This window comes from Myotis yumanensis, unplaced genomic scaffold (genome assembly GCF_028538775.1).
Source record: "Myotis yumanensis isolate MYYU_CA2020_CCGP unplaced genomic scaffold, mMyoYum1.0.hap1 SCAF_17, whole genome shotgun sequence".
In the NCBI taxonomy this organism is placed as follows: domain Eukaryota; kingdom Metazoa; phylum Chordata; class Mammalia; order Chiroptera; family Vespertilionidae; genus Myotis; species Myotis yumanensis.
Window position 1 is genome coordinate 24577449 of NW_027223768.1, and position 17408 is coordinate 24594856.

At 42.2% G+C, this 17408-nt stretch overlaps 1 protein-coding gene across 1 annotated transcript in view; it reads right to left on the bottom strand.

The window, feature by feature from the left end:
- The window catches only part of NMNAT2 (nicotinamide nucleotide adenylyltransferase 2), a 98219-nt gene extending 83089 nt beyond the window's left edge, over positions 1-15130 (bottom strand). The window contains exon 1 of the mRNA XM_070397049.1: positions 14935-15130. Within this exon, the coding sequence (XP_070253150.1) occupies positions 14935-15019 (85 nt within the window). The 5' untranslated portion in view covers positions 15020-15130. The remainder of the gene's footprint in view (positions 1-14934) is intronic.
- Between the last annotated feature and the right edge of the window lie 2278 nt (positions 15131-17408).

The following is a 17408-nucleotide window of genomic DNA, read 5'->3' on the forward strand; positions in this document are numbered from 1 at the left end:
CTACATAATTCTCTATTTTATTTACTGTCTTTCTGCCTCCTCTAGACTTGTAAGTGCCGAGAGGGAGGGGGATTTTTTCTGTTTTGTTCTCTGATGTACTTCAAGCAACTGGACTAATGCTTACACATAGTAGACACTTGAATAAGTATTGGTGGTGTTGGTAAGTCAACTCTTAGGGAGCATCTGGAAATCACACGAACTCTAGCCGCTACAGAAACTAATTCATCTCAAGTGGAAGATAAATTCATTCTCAGGCTAAATATACTTTTACTATAGCGAAATTATACCACCTCAATCATCGTCATCACAATGGTAATGACTTTTATATTCATATTGTGCTTTCTGATTTACAGAATTCTTTATCCCATGTGGTTGTACTTCATCCTCAGGACAACTCTGAAGTTGAATAAGGCAAAGAATGTCTATTCTATTTTGTAGATGAGAAAAATAAGCCCCAATGCAGTTACATATCCAGTTTAACCATCCCCCCAGACAATGAGTGCAACACTGTGATGAACCCAAGTCCCTGGACTCCAGGATTAAAATGATTGCTTCCATACCAGTCGACCTTCAAGGAAACAGTGTGTCCTTCTTTGGAGCACTCAGATGAATTAAAAGGATCTGGAACCCTCACTATCCTACTTTGGCTTTTAATTTGTTCAGCAAATATTAATCAAGTACTTCCTATGTTCCAGCATTGCTCTAAACACTGGGCATACAGACAGAATAACACTAACCAGGACAAGATTATGCTCTCATGGAGTCTATATTCTTAGAGAAGACATGTCAATAAACAAATAAACATCCCCTAAACTATGTCAGGGGGTGATAGTGCTGTGAAGGGGGTAAGGATAAAAATTGATTGGGGAACAAAGAAGACAAGTTATGTTAGAGATGCCCAGAAATAATTTGTTAACCTTCAACCCTTCCTCCAGCAGTGATTCAAATCATTGGGTGGAGATAGTCTGAAAGGTGGCATTATTATACATTTGAATAAGACGTGTGTTCAAGATTGCCAATCTAGATGCTAGGGAATAGGGGTGATAGCAAAGCCTGGTTGACATTTTCAGAAGAAAGCACTAGGACAAACAGCCCAAAGTCACAAGAACACAGAATCTGCTCATGACCAAGAGCTTTCTAACAAATGAAGCTGTCCAGCAATGAAACAGACTGGAGATGAGCTCTCCGTCATGAAAACTATCCAGTAAGCAACTGAATGTCCTCTGAAGTCTCTTCCAACTACAAATCTGATTATTTTCCATTCTTTGGAACCTCTTTTTACCCTAAGTCATCATCCGTTCCAGTGGGCGATGTGTGAGGACAGGCACAAAAATCTGGCCAAAAACCAAGGTTCTCTTGCCAGCCCTCAAAGACAATGAGCAGTCACCTGACTGTTGTCCTAGATCTTTCCAGCAGCAGCAAGAGCTGACTCTTCTGCAGGAAGATTAGAGGCACAGCCTATTCTAGCCTTACCCTGCACCACCTACCAGGGGCTCACGTCTAAACAAGGTGCTCTGTCCATGAGGAATGGGCAGGATGTCTTTGCCAGTCACTCTAATCTCACTGAGAGTTAAGCCACCAGCAATTACAAAAAGGAGCAGAGCGCATTGTCCTGGACAGGCCACCACCTCCCCAGTGACTTCTGGATGCTCATTGTAATGTCCACATGCACAGGCCTTTCTGAGATCCCAGCCTGCTCACAACATCTCTAGATGGCAACCACCCACTCTCCTTTGCCTTTGAGCCGTTTCCCAAGTCCTCCACCAACAGCGGAAACAGACCTCCAGGGTGATTGCGTGCTGGCCCAGGCAAGACATCACGGGACAGACACTGGCAAAAACTATTACCCCCAGTTATCCATCACTTACTGTGGGCCAGATAGTTTGCTAAAAACACTGTATGTGACAGGATGGCTATGACCTTTATATATGTGGCCACATACATCAACATGCTTGGAGAACCACAGCTGGGCAGAGTCTGACCAGCAGTGGTGGCTTCTGCTTATTGAGTTGGTTAGGCCGGCCAAGGGATTTAAAGAGGTGGGCAAGGTGATGGAGGGACAGCTGGACCAAGGAAGCTAAATGCAGGGGCTGGGGGGCAACCAGGGCATTTTGTGGAAAGGATATGGGGAAGTAAAGGGCAGTTGCTAGAGGAAGAGAGATGAACTTGCAGCCATAAGGGGAAGCATCAAATTTCCTCTCCCTAGAGTTGAGTAGGGCATTTTGGAAATTGTTGGTGATTTACACTGTAACCCTTGCTAGCTCTTCATAAAATGGTGAAATAGACATCACTTGGGCTTAGGGTCTGGATCTATGATTTTGCAAGGGGAGCAATAAGGCACTGGGTCCCAAGGTGAGAGCCAGGTTGTCAAAGGAGGTGGTGTTACAATATAGTATTCACATGATTTCATTTAATCCTCACAAGAGCCCAACAAGGTAGTTATTATCTTACTTATTTGATGGTGTGTGTGTGTGTGGGGGGAGACATTGAATAATCTGTAGACACTCTTGCCAACTACAGTGCAAAGAAGGAGGAAATTTTGTATCTGTCCATTATGACTTTGTGCCTTTAAGTTAGCAAAAAGGTGAGTGTGACTACTTCATGGTCATTACCCAGGACCTTTCCTGATTTGCTCCCAATCTTCCTCTGTTTCCCTCTAGTAGCTCCTAGATCTGAGCGGACCCCCTCCTATTACTCCCCTCTCTGTCCTCTGGACTTGTCCACAGGCCTTCCTGGTGGCCTGCAGAGTCCTCTGGCCCCTCCACCTTTGGTGGCTTTGGGCAGGATCCCCAGAGCAGTGCAGGCCTCTCTGCACACAAACCCACAGCTCCTACCACAGAGCCCAGGGCCCACAGAGCAAGGCAGCATATGGCAGTAGTTAAAACTGTGACCTCCAGAGTCAGAGCATGTGGGTCTACCTTTCTGCCCACAGGCACTTGCTGGGTGGCTTGGCACAAGTTACCTAACCTCTCTGATCATTAGCTTCATGAGAATGAGAATAGGATTGTTTTAAGAATTAAGTGAGGCAAGGCAAGGAGAGCACTTAAAACAGTGCCTGGCACAAAGTAAGTGCTCAGTGAATGTTAGCTCATGTGTTAGTTGATAGAGATTATTTATTGGAGAGGATGAACCTGACCCAACCAGGGTTGGAGATCCAAGTTGCAACCCAGGAACATGCCCTTGACCGGATATCGAACCCATGATCCCCCGGTGTGTAGGCTGATGCTCTAACTACTGAACAACACAGGCCAAGGCTCAAACACAATGTCTTTATGCATTTCTTTAAAAAAAAGGAATAATTTTTTATCACAATAGACAGAAAAAAAACAATTTGCATCTAAAAGAAATGTGTGGTGTAAATTACTATAGATTGTATTGAGTGGAGGATTGAAGCAAGTGTAGGGGATCAATGCCAGAAACACCACATTAAAGTACCCCCATGGCCACGATGGGGGTGGGACTCACTTCTGAGACTGTCCTTACCAGCTCCCCACCGCATCTTCCGGTGCACAGAGTTCCATACAACCACAAATAAAACCTGAAGAACCAATCTTAACAAAACAAGTGCAGCTGGGAAGAGCACATTCCAGATGGAGAAGTCATTCCAGCCCTTTTTTATGAATATTCAGAGCCATTTGATTTGCTGGGCAAATGAGGATAGTGAGCCTATCCATCCCCAAAGGGTTCAGCAGGGAGTTCTTTATTCACTACATTTAAATGCAAATGATCACACAATTGCATGACAATACACTTTGAAAAGTTGATTTAAAACAGCACAAGGAAAGGATTAAGGGACCAATAAGAAGGGTTTTATTTTAATTTTCTACAGAGGTTAAAGTCAGGCCAAACAGAAGCCCAAAACTCAAATGCTACCGCAGGAGCCAAACTTGTCACTAAATAGAATTCGTTTATGTTCCTCCTCTTATGAAGAAAGAGAAGAAAAAAATTCTTTTCTTTTTGGTTATCAAATAAAATCCAAGCAGCACTCCTGATCGGCATGAGCTTACCTCACACCAAACTGATAATAATAAAAGCAAAAGCCCAGAAACTTGACACGTAGCCTGTAGCCTGTGCCATACTGAGGGTGGACACATATCCTTAGAAATACAGGGAAGTTTCCAGATCATCATTCTGATTTGTGGAAACCCTGGTTGTTCAAAGCCCCTCCAGGTTGGGAACCACTGATGTAGGAACATCTTCTAACACAGACATTCATGGCTTTGAATGACAAGGGATAAAGACTTGATTGTTGGAAGTCCTTGAAGAATGGCCCATTGTGTCCAGCGGGAGTCCACTGTGGAGGGGAGCCTCAGAGACCCCCCCCCCCCCACCCATGACGTGAGAAAGATGGGAAAGGCCATAAATCCCTTCCTTTAAAGGCAACGCCAATGCTAAGGTGTCACCCACTGTTGACTGGGGGGAAGCATTACTGTATTGCTCCAAGATGGAAATTAGACATTGTCCCTACACCAGCTTCATCTGCAATTCAAAATGTCAAGCAAACAAACATAAAATGGGAAGGAGAAAGGACAGTCTGTACATGGAGGTCATATAGACAGCAGTTATGTACTAGCTAACAATATCTCACTTTGAAGCAAGAGGATGTCTGGGATTTGCAGCAAAAGAATATAAAGCAGGCAGTAGTTAAGGTACCAATGAATCAAGATTGGCAGTGAATTGATAATTATTGAAGTTGGGTGACAGGGACATTGAGGTCCACTATATCATTCTGTGTACTTTTGCATGTGTTTGGAAATTTCCTGAAGAAAAAATGACTTTTTTGTTATTTGATTTTTTTAAAAGATTCCAAATGCCCAACTTAAATGTGATACCACCCAACTCTGTTGTGACAAATTCTCCTCTGTAAAGAAAGAGAGCACTTTGGTTGCTCTCATGGGAGCCCTGGGAAAAGGGCAGTGCTAACGGCATAATCATGAAGGGAGGAGCTAGACAAGATAGGAAGAAAGTTCAGAGTTCAGTCCCAAACCAGGACCTTTAAACACGAACAACAGAACCCATTTACAACAGATCAGTCCCTGCAGTGAAATATCAAGGAACTTGGTAACTCGAGAATTCGGAGACTTCCAGTTTCAGCCTTGACCGGGAACCAGCAAAGTTTCTTTCTTATTCTAAAAGCAACATGTCACTCCAGTGTGTGGTTGACATCATCTCATATAATTAAGCATGTGCGTTGACTGCAAAGTTCCAGAGGATACCACACCTTGATGATATACCGGTCAGGGGTTTTTGTTGTTTGTTTTGTTTTTGACCAGCCAGATTTTTAAATAAGTAGGATTAGTTTAGCAGCTTAGTCTACCAAATTGATTGATTATTCAGAATGTCAGGATATTTTAGCATGCAGGTACCCATAGCTTGCAGGTACCATACCCAGATTCAGTTCGAAAGAGGTAGACACAGTGCCATAAATATAGTAAGTTAAGTCCAATAAAAGATAAGATAGCACACAGTAGGGCCACATCAGAATGTTGCATCATGAACTGGATATAACACTTAAAGAGGGATATAGACAATGAAGATCCATTCAAGGAAGACAAGCGAGGATGTTATGAAGAGTAACATGGGCACTGGATGTCCAGCAGAAGGTACTGGGTCTTAGTAAGCCTAAAGAGAAGACTGGAGGAGGAGGACAGAGCAACTGTCTTCAGCTATTCAAACAGAAGAGAGATTAGACCTGCTCCATGGATCTGAAGGAAAAGAACTAGGGCCAACACACGGAAGTCTCGGGAAGGCCTATGTCAGCCCAATAGAAGGAACAATCTTGAAAAAAGTAAAACTGAGCCAAGTGCTCTTTGGCTCCTTTGGAGGCGAGTGTGTTCCCTGGAAGCTCTCAGGCGGAGTTTGGACACACATTTGAGAAGATGTTTTAAAGAGATTTCACGACTGGATGGGCATCTGCATGAATTTTGAAAAAGTTTTCAAATGGAGATTCTGTGGTTTCTGAAAATGAAAACTTCTAATGGACAAACCAAGGTCTTTTGTTCATCTGTTTGAAGTCGAGTAAATAACATACCAAGTTCCCCTTTGCCAGGTGCCATGGACATGAAACCTTTTTCAAACTAAGAGTAAATAAAAAGAAAACTTAGTTCCCCTGCCATCCTCAAACCACGTTTGCCTCGGAGAAGCTGTTCTGGATGCACCATAGATCTGGATAAAGCATCCAGGCAACTGTTTTCATCCTTGACTCTCATTTTTCACTCCTGCCAAGACACATACTCGATCGCCCTCAAACATGACTTGCAGGTTCCCACTGTGGATATCTGGGCCGGCTATACTCTGGGATAAGGTTCCAATCTAGGACTCACCTGCCTTCCTACCTTGAGGCAACAATCATCTTAGTTTTGAGGTCCCCGAGTCTTTGCTATTTGTCCTGTGTTCTGACTCTGTCCTACTTGAATCTGTTTTTCTGTATTTCCTGGTTCCCAAATTCTTGTCTGAGTTCTGATCCCCTATGCTACCTAAACTTTGACATTCTGAATATTCCTAACAGTTCAATCATCCATTCATTTGCTAAATATATCTAGTATCTTCCATGCGCCTAGAGCACTGTACTAGGCATCTTAGGAGATACAAAAAGCCATACAACCCTGGCAGGGGTCTACATCTGATAGAGAATATGAAATTTGGGACAGAAATAGCTACAACCTACTGCACAGTGTGCTAAATGCCCTAAGAGAGGTACAGACCAAGTGCCATTGGAGCTCAGAAGGTGGTGAGCTGCTGCAGAAAAACGAGATGTAACTGCAAGCGCAGCCTATAAAAGCCGGATGCAATTGGTGTGCTAATTCTTTTTAAATCCTCAAATATGAAGGCATGTAAAATATTAGATTTAAAGACTAGGTAGCTGTGAATCAGGAAAAGTATATCTACTGTTCAACCGCAGAGAAGCATCCAACATTAGCCAGAGGGGCTAATCAATGTCCAGTGTGAGCCAGACGGGAGAAAATCATCCCCATTGTGAATTCGCCATTTCTTAAGTCAGCCAGAAAAATGACAATTATGAAATTGGAACTACATTTGCTGCTCAAACGAGTCTTTTCAGAGATTCAGGTTAGATTGAAAAATTGTTCTTTAAAGGGTTCCTCTGGATAATAGACTTCAACTGCGCTTTATATTTTTAGAATCCTTTCAGATTCACTCCCCATTCCAATCCCCAGAGGTAGGTTACATCAGGGGTAGGCAAACGTTTTCAGTAGACAACCAGATAGTAAATATTTTAGGCTCTCATTCCAGGCAGTTTCTGTCACAGTGCTTGGCTCTGCTGTTGTAGCATGAAAATAGCCCTAGACCAGTGGTTCTCAACCTTCCTAATGCCACGACCCTTTAATACAGTCCCTCAGGTTGTGGTGACCCCCAACCATAAAATTATTTTCGTTGCTACTTCATAACTGTAATTTTGCTACTGTGATGAATCATAATGTAAATATCTGATATGCAGGATGTATTTTCATTGTGACAAATTGAACATAATTAAAGCATAGTGATTCATCACAAAAACAATATGTAATTATATATGTGTTTTCTGATGGTCTTAGGCGACCCCTGTGAAAGGGTCGTTCGACCCCCAAAGGGGTTGCAACCCACAGGTTGAGAACCGCTGCCCTAGACAATACTTGTGTGAATGAGTGTGGTTGTAGGTGAATAAAACTTTATGAACACTAAAATTTGAATTTCAAAAAATGTTCCTGTGTCACAAAATATTATTCTTCTTTTACATTTTTTCAACCATTTAAAAATGTAAAAGCCATTCTTAGCTTGCAAGCCACATTTGGCCAGCAGGCTGTAGAATTTGCTGATCCTGGCTTAAATCAATCACACTATATACGAATGATAATACAAAGGCTAAAGGAGACTAAGTATATTCTCAAATCAATAGCTATTTAGTTTATTAATTTCCATATAGAGATGAGTAATAAAGCAATAGGGAAAGACTGAGCTATTTACCCATGCTTTGTAACATGATTCACAGCATGGGAAAAATCACATATTATAAACTTCAATTCCCAACTGGCTGGAACGGCTCAGTGGTTGAGCGTCAATCTATGATTCAGGAGGTCACAGTTTCATTCCCGGTCAGGGCACATGCCCGAGTTGTGGGCTTGATCCCCAGTTTGAGGGGAAGCGTGAAAGACGCAGCCAATTAATGATTCTCATGATCAATGTTTCTATCTCTCTCTCCCTCTCCCTTCTTTTCTGAAATCAATAAAAATATATTTTTTAAAAAACACAACACATAAACTGAAATTCCCTGGGGCATAACAAGTAAATAATTTTTAAACTGTGCATAGCAAGAGTGGTTCATGATAACTGAAGCAATTATGTCTTGGGTTTTTTGTCTTTCTTTTTTTTAAAAAATATATTTTATTGATTTTTTACAGAGAGGAAGGGAGACAGAGAGTTAGAAACATCGATGAGAGAGAAACATCGATCAGCTGCCTCCTGCACATCTCCCACTGGGGATGTGCCCGCAACCCAGGTACATGCCCTTGACCGGAATCGAACCTGGGACCTTTCAGTCCGCAGGCTGACGCTCTATTCACTGAGCCAAACCAGTTTCGGCATGTCTTTCTTAATTTTAATTTATAATAGTGATATTCCCTAAGTTTGCAAAAATTTGCCTTGTTTTAAAAATCTTGTAGGTCATGTGATGAACCACATACTGCTAAATATTTATCAGCACATAAATATTTCAAAAGAAATACCAACAGTTATTGATGTAGTTTAATCTCAATGCTCCATGGAATGAGGAGTCCACCTTTCTTTAGGTACCAAGATGAAGATTTGGGAAAATATTGAAGAATAAAGCATTGGAAAACCCATCCCCTACACGCACTGAAATGTCACTTGTTTGAGGCTTTAAATTATATAATAATAATAAATTTCAAGGTCATAGAGACCCACACCTTTATAGAAAGAGCAGAAATATTCTTGTTTGAGACCCCTGAAAAGATTAGAGCTGAATACAAGTGTCAAAAGAAAGGATCTCCATGGTCCTTATGCTTCAGACTATTAAGTCTGTGGAAAAGACAGCTGGGCACATGATCCAAATTCTACAAAATCATGGAAATCACACTAGGGTGAATGGAGTTCACCAAATCTAACATAGTTGAACGAGGAGGGGCCGTCCCATTGAAGTAAAAGGGGGTACATTTAGAACCTGGGTGAGAACAGCTTCCCATCAGAGTAGTTGTTTGTTTGATTGACTGTTTGGGTGGGTTGTATAGCAGTCTAATTTTTCACTCGGTTCTTCCTTCAATAGATATGGCCTGAACAATGTACAATGGTTCCATTTCAGAAAATAAAAATAAATAAATAAATAAAGTCATTAAAAAAAGGAAAAGTCCTCTTTATTTCAAAGAGCAATACAGAAATAAAAACAGTGATGGGGAAAGGTAGCAGACCATGAAGGTCTTGTAAGCCATTATAATGATGTTCTCTCTGAATAAGATGGGGAGCCACTGGAGGATTTTGAAAAAAGGAACAAAATTATCTGACTTATGTCTGGCTTCCATCTCAAAAGGATCGCTTTGGCTATTTTGTTGAGGATTGAGCATTGGGGCCAGTAATTCAGATAAAAGATGCCAGTGGCTTCTACCCGGGTTGCACATGGGGAAAAGTGGTTGGTCCTAGTTATATTTTGAAGATAGAGAGCCCTAAAAACACTTGCTGACATAGATGAGATGTGTAAAGAAAGAAGGATCAAGCATTAGCCCAAGGTTTTTGACCTAAGAGACTGGAACAAGGGAAGCACTATGTGTATTTAGTGTTATCTAGGGGCTGTACTTTACTTACCCTCCTACTGCTGGGCAAATATTAAAGAAGGTAAAGATGTAAAAAAAAATAAATAAAGATGTAGCGGCATGGCTACCCATGTAGAGGCAACATGATGCTGGAGAAAGAGTAGAAAAAGAGTGCTATTTAGCTGCCACGATCCCCACCTTTGAGTCTTACTCCTCTTCCACCTTCTGTTCTTACTCCCTTATCCCCAGAATAACAAGAATTGTCCGGGCTGGCTCACTTGTCCAGACCTAAGAGAACTGTGCAATAGATTTAATGGAAAACAGTTGAATGGTAGTAGTATGTAAAGAATTTCAAATCAGTTTAGCTCCATTTTTAAAATGACAGTGGGGAAGATGCTGATGCTGATAGTTTGTAACATTTGCCATTGCTGCACAGTTTATAGGATGTGTCACTGAGGATGGCCTCATTGTCAGGAGGATGGCCTTAGTCACACCACCATGTAAGCTGTTGACATCTTTTTGAGCTAAAATATTTCTGAAGCTATCTGCCAAACTGTATCCAAAAACAGCAAGTGCATTCCGTGCAATTGAATAATTATAATTGGAAAACCTCTGGCAATGGAAAACTTTATCCCTTGCAAACTGATGCTACATTTACATATATTGAGATATGGGACATATGAATAAATAATATAATTCTCTATAAAATAAATCCCTCTATCCCAGTTCTTAGTCTGTTACATCAAATCCTAAATAATTACTTTAAATGTCTTTGTTTTGACCAAAATTTGTGTTATTGTTTAAAAACAAAACAAAGCTGGTGTTGAAGAAATATGTAATGCATACCTTTGTGTCCTTAGAATATTTTTAAGCAATTTGGGATGATTTAAAACACTTTAGAAATGAATGATAACTGTACTAAAAAGTGTATATTTCACAGTATTATTAAATATATATTAAGGGACCATTATTGGTGGCTGAGGGGACAATATTATCAAATTTGGACTTGAACCTTTTTAAAGAAACACTTTCAAAACTAAGTTTTCATTCTTTCTCAGTCATGTATAGATTACTTTCACAACTATTGCCTAACACAACGCAGAGATTATCCATTTAATTTTGATAAAATCTAAATTCTTTAAATGACTTATCAGCCTCTGTAATTCATCCTATTTCCACCTACTTTCCCAGTTTTATCTCTCATTCCCTTTCTGAACTTTTCTTAGTTCTAATGTGTCATGGCTGTCTGTCTCCCCACCTCAGCCCTTGTGTGTAGTTGATTCCTCTAGCTGGAACAAGAGTCTATACTTATTTTTTTATTTACTTAACAACTATTATGGAGTAAATGTGTGTCTTTAAAATGGGCATTGCAAGCATATTAAATAATTTCTCGGTTTCTGACAGTTCTCTAAATATTAGTAGCAACTCAAACTCATTTTTCATTTGACTTCTAGTTGTAGCAACGGGGGCTGCATTTCCACTTCCACAACAAATAGAGAGAGCCATCTTCATTACCCTTTGGGAGTTACAAATTGGATCGTGTCTCAGCAAAAGACCCAGTGGTTCAGAGCAAAAATATTTTGAATTAGAAAAACTGGGAAATCCAATTATTTTGTAACCATCAAGAAACAGGATACATTTCTGCTGTGATCAAGTCCCTCAACTCCTTAATTTTTTTTATGGCAAAACTAATCTGATCAGTTGTTTTCTTACTTTTCTATTTAATTTGCTATCTGATTTCCCAGTGGTAGGTTCATTGACAAATTTAGCAATATAAATATAAAAAAGAGTTATACTGAAATAGAATATCTATATACTATATACTTATGAACTAAGAAAGTACATGTTTGAAAAACTAGCATAACATTATCTTCTTATGTAATAAGGTAGACCCATGAAATAAAACATTGTTAGATCATGGGTTTACTTTTCCAAAAATTTTGTATTTAGCCCTGAAAACATTTTAATTACAGTAAAGTATATAGGTTTCAGATATCTCTACACAAATGTTTTTTTTTACTATATGTTTCTATAGCCACAAATAGGAATAATATCAACTCCCCTTTCAAAGTAAAGGGGAAATTTCATTTTAAAATATTTTACAAATATTGACAACCGTACAAGTACTACTTTACAGAGGTAGTGAGTTGTTAGTTCTGAATGCCACCTCTCTTTTTATTGATAGTTTTTTTTCTTTGGTTAACAAGTGCATTTCAAAATAAAGCTCTATTAAAAGTGTCTAACACCAAAGTTCTGTTAAGGTCTTTAAAAAAATGTTTCCATTACAAATTTAAGGCACCTTAAAGAAACTGTTGATAATTTTATTGCATTAATTATTTATGTATTGTTGGGGAGGAAATTTAAAAAGCCATTGAAAAGAAGAAAATAGTTTGTGGGTAATTGTTTTCTTTAGAAGTGGGAAGGAGCTCTTAAGGAAATGCATATTTAGGAATCTCATTTAGTTGATGGCCCATTTGCTTGCAATCTCTATTAGTATATGTTTGAGGGAAATAGAGTTCATGGAATTATGCAGTCAGCAGATTAGTGAGCACTTGTCCCTGCCTTTGGTAAGTTCAAAGGCCTCTGCAAGTGGACTCAGAAAGTCTCAAGTCTACCACATGCTCTCCATGTCACTTAAGCCACTTAAGAAAGTCCCTTAGCCTCTGAACATCTGTTTTTCATTTGTAAAATGGAGATAACAGTGCCTTTCTTATATGTTTGCTGTTAGGAATGTGACACAACATATATGAAAAGGCTTTGTAAACTAGAAACTACTCTACAAAAATCAATTACAATATTTATCATGAGCTCTAAGATTCCCATGACAGATTGTACAAAAAATAGTTGAATATATACTTTGTGTTCTTGTTTCCTTTTCACATGCACATGTGATAAATCCTTTATTAGGTTATAAGCTCCTAACCTAATTAAATAAAGACTTTTGCACAGTGAGCATACCACCTCCTCCTTCCACGTTGTTCTCTGGATTACATGTGACTAATGGACACTCAAAAGGTTTTATGGACAGATACTGTCTTCTTCCTCGGTTCCAATAACAAGCAAACAGTCACTACTGTCGAAAGTCTCTTTCACCTATTCTCTGTCTAAACCTCCCTATTGTAATCCATTCCTTTTTCCACATATTCTATCCTCTAAAGTCATGAAGAACTGGCAGGTCAGCATTGACTTAATAAAAGCCTTTATCATTGTTACCAAACTCCCTTCAGACGCAAGACAGAATCCTTGGCTTTCTATCTAAATCTGTCCCTCTCGCAAACCCCAACACAAGCAGGATTAAAACTACATCTTTGGCCCCAGGAAGAAGGCGGAGTGTCTCCTGGCTCAGGAAAAATTCCTAGAGCCAAGAAGTTCCAGAGGAAAAGTCCATCCCCATCTGGGCAAGTGAGAGGACTACAGTACACCCACATAAAATGGCTAGAGAAAATATGAGCGGAAAGAAAAGCAAGGACAAGGCTGAAGACATCAGAAGCAAAAGAAAGTGAAAGTACCGTGTTCCCGAGGCTCTGTTTGATATTCCTTTAGAAGACTGAAGAGATGCTCTGCTCTACCCTGATGCTTAACAAAAAGTCTTTATTTACTAGATAAGTAGGTGTTAGCTCCTAATAAAACGCCTTTCAAAGCTGAAGGGATGGTGAGGAAAGGATGGCTACCTCTCAGTCCCCCTCCTCGCCTACCCATCTGCCCTTGGCTCAGAGTAATTCTGTATTCTTTTTGTGAGATGTTTAGTAAGCGGGCTCAGTTCAACGCACCTTTTAGGTTTAGAGAGAATATTTTTAGCGTAAGACACCTCTCCCAGTGTTTGCCGATATGATGTGGTTTTCACTAAAGAGCCCTAGAAGAGCTCAGCGATCCTCGGGCTCCCGGTAAACACGTGTGCCCGCAGCCAGGTCCGGCACACCCTGCATTTCAGCACCGCCGCCTCTGGATAGCGCCCTGTCGACCGCCCGGGTCGCCTCCCACGGTCACTCATCCATCCCCAGCCCACTCGTTCTCCTCTTCTCCTTTCCCTCGGTGTCAGGAAAGAAAAAAAAAAGCACCCCCAACTTCTAATCTCTCCTTAAGCCTGCTTCCGCGTCCCTCCCTCAGGGTCTAAACGTGCACACCCCCGCGCCTATGAGTCTGGCCGGAGATCTCCGACAGGCATCGATCCCCTTTCCCTTGCCCCTGCTAATCCCAAACCAGCAGCCAAGAGCCGGCTCGCTCCCTCTCTCTCCAAGCCCAAAGCCTCCAAGAAACAAACGGCGCGATGGTGTGCACACACACACACACACCCGCCCCAAATCGCGTGAGCGCGCGCGCACATACACACACTCATATACACACACTCGCACACCACAAGCCTCCCAGGTGCCATCGCCGCCCTGGGAAGAACGTCAGCCAACTTGGGTCCAGATCCAGCCACAGCAGCTGGGGAAGGCCTTCGGCCGCGGCCGCCCGGCCCCCGCCCCCGCCCCCCTCCCGGGCAGCGGGTCCCCACAGCCAAGCCCAAGCTGGCCAGCACCCCCCTTCCTCTGCCCCATTCATTCAACCATCCACCTCCCGCGGGCAAAACACGGTGCACCACCCGCAAACATTCCCCCCGCCCCGGGCCACCCCAACCACCATCCAAGCCCTACATTAACGTGTTACTGGTTGTTGTGAGTGTAATGTTTGTGTCTCAGATGCATAGACATCATTTAACGCCTTCGAGCTTTCCGCCCAGCCTAAACAAACCGCACGCTACCTCCAACGCCCTCCTCCTCGCGTCTCCGCGCCCCAACCTCTGCCCCCATCCCGATCCTCAGCAGCCAAGTAGCCAAACCACCGCACAGCCGCACCCAAGTTCTCGAACCTCGACCTCCCATCCAGCCCAAACCAACGCGCACCTTCGCCCCTTCCCCTCCCCCACCTCTTGCCTTCCCCCCACCCCGCACCCCCCACCCCCGGCCCCCAGCCTGGGAGCCGGGTCTGGCCCGAGCAAGTGACGCCTCGAAAGCGCAGTCAGCGTCCCCTCCCCGGAGCCGGGAATAGAGGGGCTGACCTTCGACCAGCGGGATCAGCCAGCGCACCCCTCCGAAGGGCCACTCGCCTCCCAGCTCAGTCGCCCAGGAAAACACCGGTGCCGGGGACCGGCGAGAGGCGGAAGCAGCCCCGGGGGGTGGGCGGGAGGACTCACCGAACATCTGAATGTGCCCTTTGGTGATGGGATTAAAGCTGCCGCAGGCCAGCAAGATAACGTGGGTCTTGGTGGTCTCGGTCATGGTGAGGGTGGGCTCCTCGCGCTGGTCGCGGGGTCGCTTCTCTTTTTGTGTCTCGATGTCTGCAGAGAGAGAAAGGAAGGCGAGGCTCCGGCGGCGTTGGATGCTGTGGACTCCAAGGAGCCGCTACAGACGCAAACCGCGTCACTCCCCGCCTCCCCTTAACGCTTGCATCCCCGGCAAGATCCGAGGCTGCTTTTGTACTGCTCTGCTCCGTCCTTCTCTTTCCTTCCCAGCTTCTTTCGCGCCTCTCAACCTTCCTTTCTCTCCCCCCACCCTACCTCATTCCATCCCGCTTGCTTTTTTAGTGTCTGTCCAGACAAAATGTGGTATCCAAGTCCAGAACCATGAATACTTACAGTATGTTGTGAGCTCCTTCTCTTACCTCCGTCTGATTTAGTTTTCCTCCCTCATTCTAACACTTTTCTGTCCACATCTATTCTCTAAATCCAAAAGCGTTCGATAGGAAGAACTGTTTCTTTCTCTCTTCCTCAGATGTTAAGTGAGGAATGACAGTTGTTCATTTCAGGAGTGTTTATTTCTGCCTTTGTTTTGCCCCTTATCTGATGATTGTGAACTGCTGAACTGAGCCAAGAACTAGGGAAGCCTCGATCCTTCCCCTCTTCCCTTTCGTGGGTTGAAGCAATGAGATCACATTGGGAGAACATAAATGGGGCACCATGAGCTAAAGTTGTCTTAGAAAACGACTGTGATCTTACATAAGCTGCCAAAAATGAGGCAAAGATGTGCGCATTCAATAAATGTTTCTTGAGTGCTCACTGTTGTGTTTAGGCTTGGTTATAAAATCTGCTGATAAAGCCAAGTCCCTGTCTTCACCGACTGTACATTCCACCGAAAGGAAACAGACAATACGCAACAGATCGAGAAAATTTTAGATGGCAGTTGTGCAATGCTCCATCGGTGAGTGTAATTTACTCTCTGGCTGTGAGTGGAGGAAAGGGGACCACTTTACATCAAGTAGTTAGAGAAGGCCTCTCTGGGCAGGTAAGATTTAAACTGAAACCTAAAAGACAAGGAGTTGCTAGTACAAATATTTTGGGACAGGTAAGGGTTTATTGTGCTCGTAGAAATGAAAGAAGGCCAGTGTGGCTAGAGTATATGAATAAAGGGGGAAATCCTAAGAGAGACGATTGGACTTGTGAGCAGGATCCAATAAAGTAGGGCTTATAGGTTAAGGTAGGGTTTGGAATAATTTAGAGAGGAATGAAATAAGGAAGCCATTGGAGACCTTCTACAAGGGAAACAGAATGCTTCCAGGTGCCAACATGCTGGGCCCCGAGCTGTAGTCTAGGAGGACAGAATTGCCTGTGTCTATGTATCTTTATTTGGCTGTTGTTCATATATCACTTAATGTCTTTTGTAATAAGTGGGGTATCTAGTGGGGGGAACCCATTGAAGCTTTTAAGCAGAGGAGTGATTTATAATTTACACTTTTATAAGACAGGTCTGGCTGCTAGGTGGGAAATAGGAAGACAAGGAAAGCATTTAGGAAAATCTGCTGGCAGGCTAAGCAAATGGGATGGTCCTTGGACCAGGATTTATAGAGGTGACGCTGCTGAGAAGCAAAGGGTCTCAGGATAAGTGTTGTAAATAGAGTTTTTGAGCTTTGCAAAGAGATTGAATTTGGAAGATGAGGGAAAGAGAAATCTAGGAAAATGTCTAGAAATTTGGCTTATGGAAATGAACAGGTAGAGACTGAGAAAGATGGGAAAGGGAAGTGTGAAAAGCGAGCAAGTGTTCTGTTCTGATATAATATATAGACCTAATAACTCTTCTTTTTTGAACTGGCCTTTTAAAAATTGAGATATGATTGACATATATCATTGTATTAGTCTCAGGTGTACATAATAATTCTGAACATTAGCTCCACAAATGCAAATATTTACCTTTCCTGGGCTTCAAGATTCTTGGGTAAATTGCTTGTCCAAGAGTATGTAACAGGTGTGCAATAAATACTTGTTAAATCATTCTGACTAGCAAATCAACCCTAATATGTATAAAGTTTATAGTTTAAATACAGGGGTCCTAAGAATTGGTGTATATCAATAATGAAGTTTGCATCTTCCCTGATACGGAATGCAGATTATTGGGCCAGAAAGAGCAAGATGTTGAAGGGAGGCTGACTTGGGTATGAAACAATGACACTAGCTGGGCAATTAACATGATTATAGTTAAGCAATAAATATTTATTGAGATCTGCCATGTGTCAGGCACTTGATTTAGGGGCTTTGAACAAAACAAAGTCCCTGCTTTAGTACAACTCACATTTTAGAGGGGAAAACAGACCATAAAACAATGAATAAATCTAATGGTAATAAATACCATAATGAGAAGGAAGCAGGGTAAGAAGACAAGGAAAGGGAAATTCTCC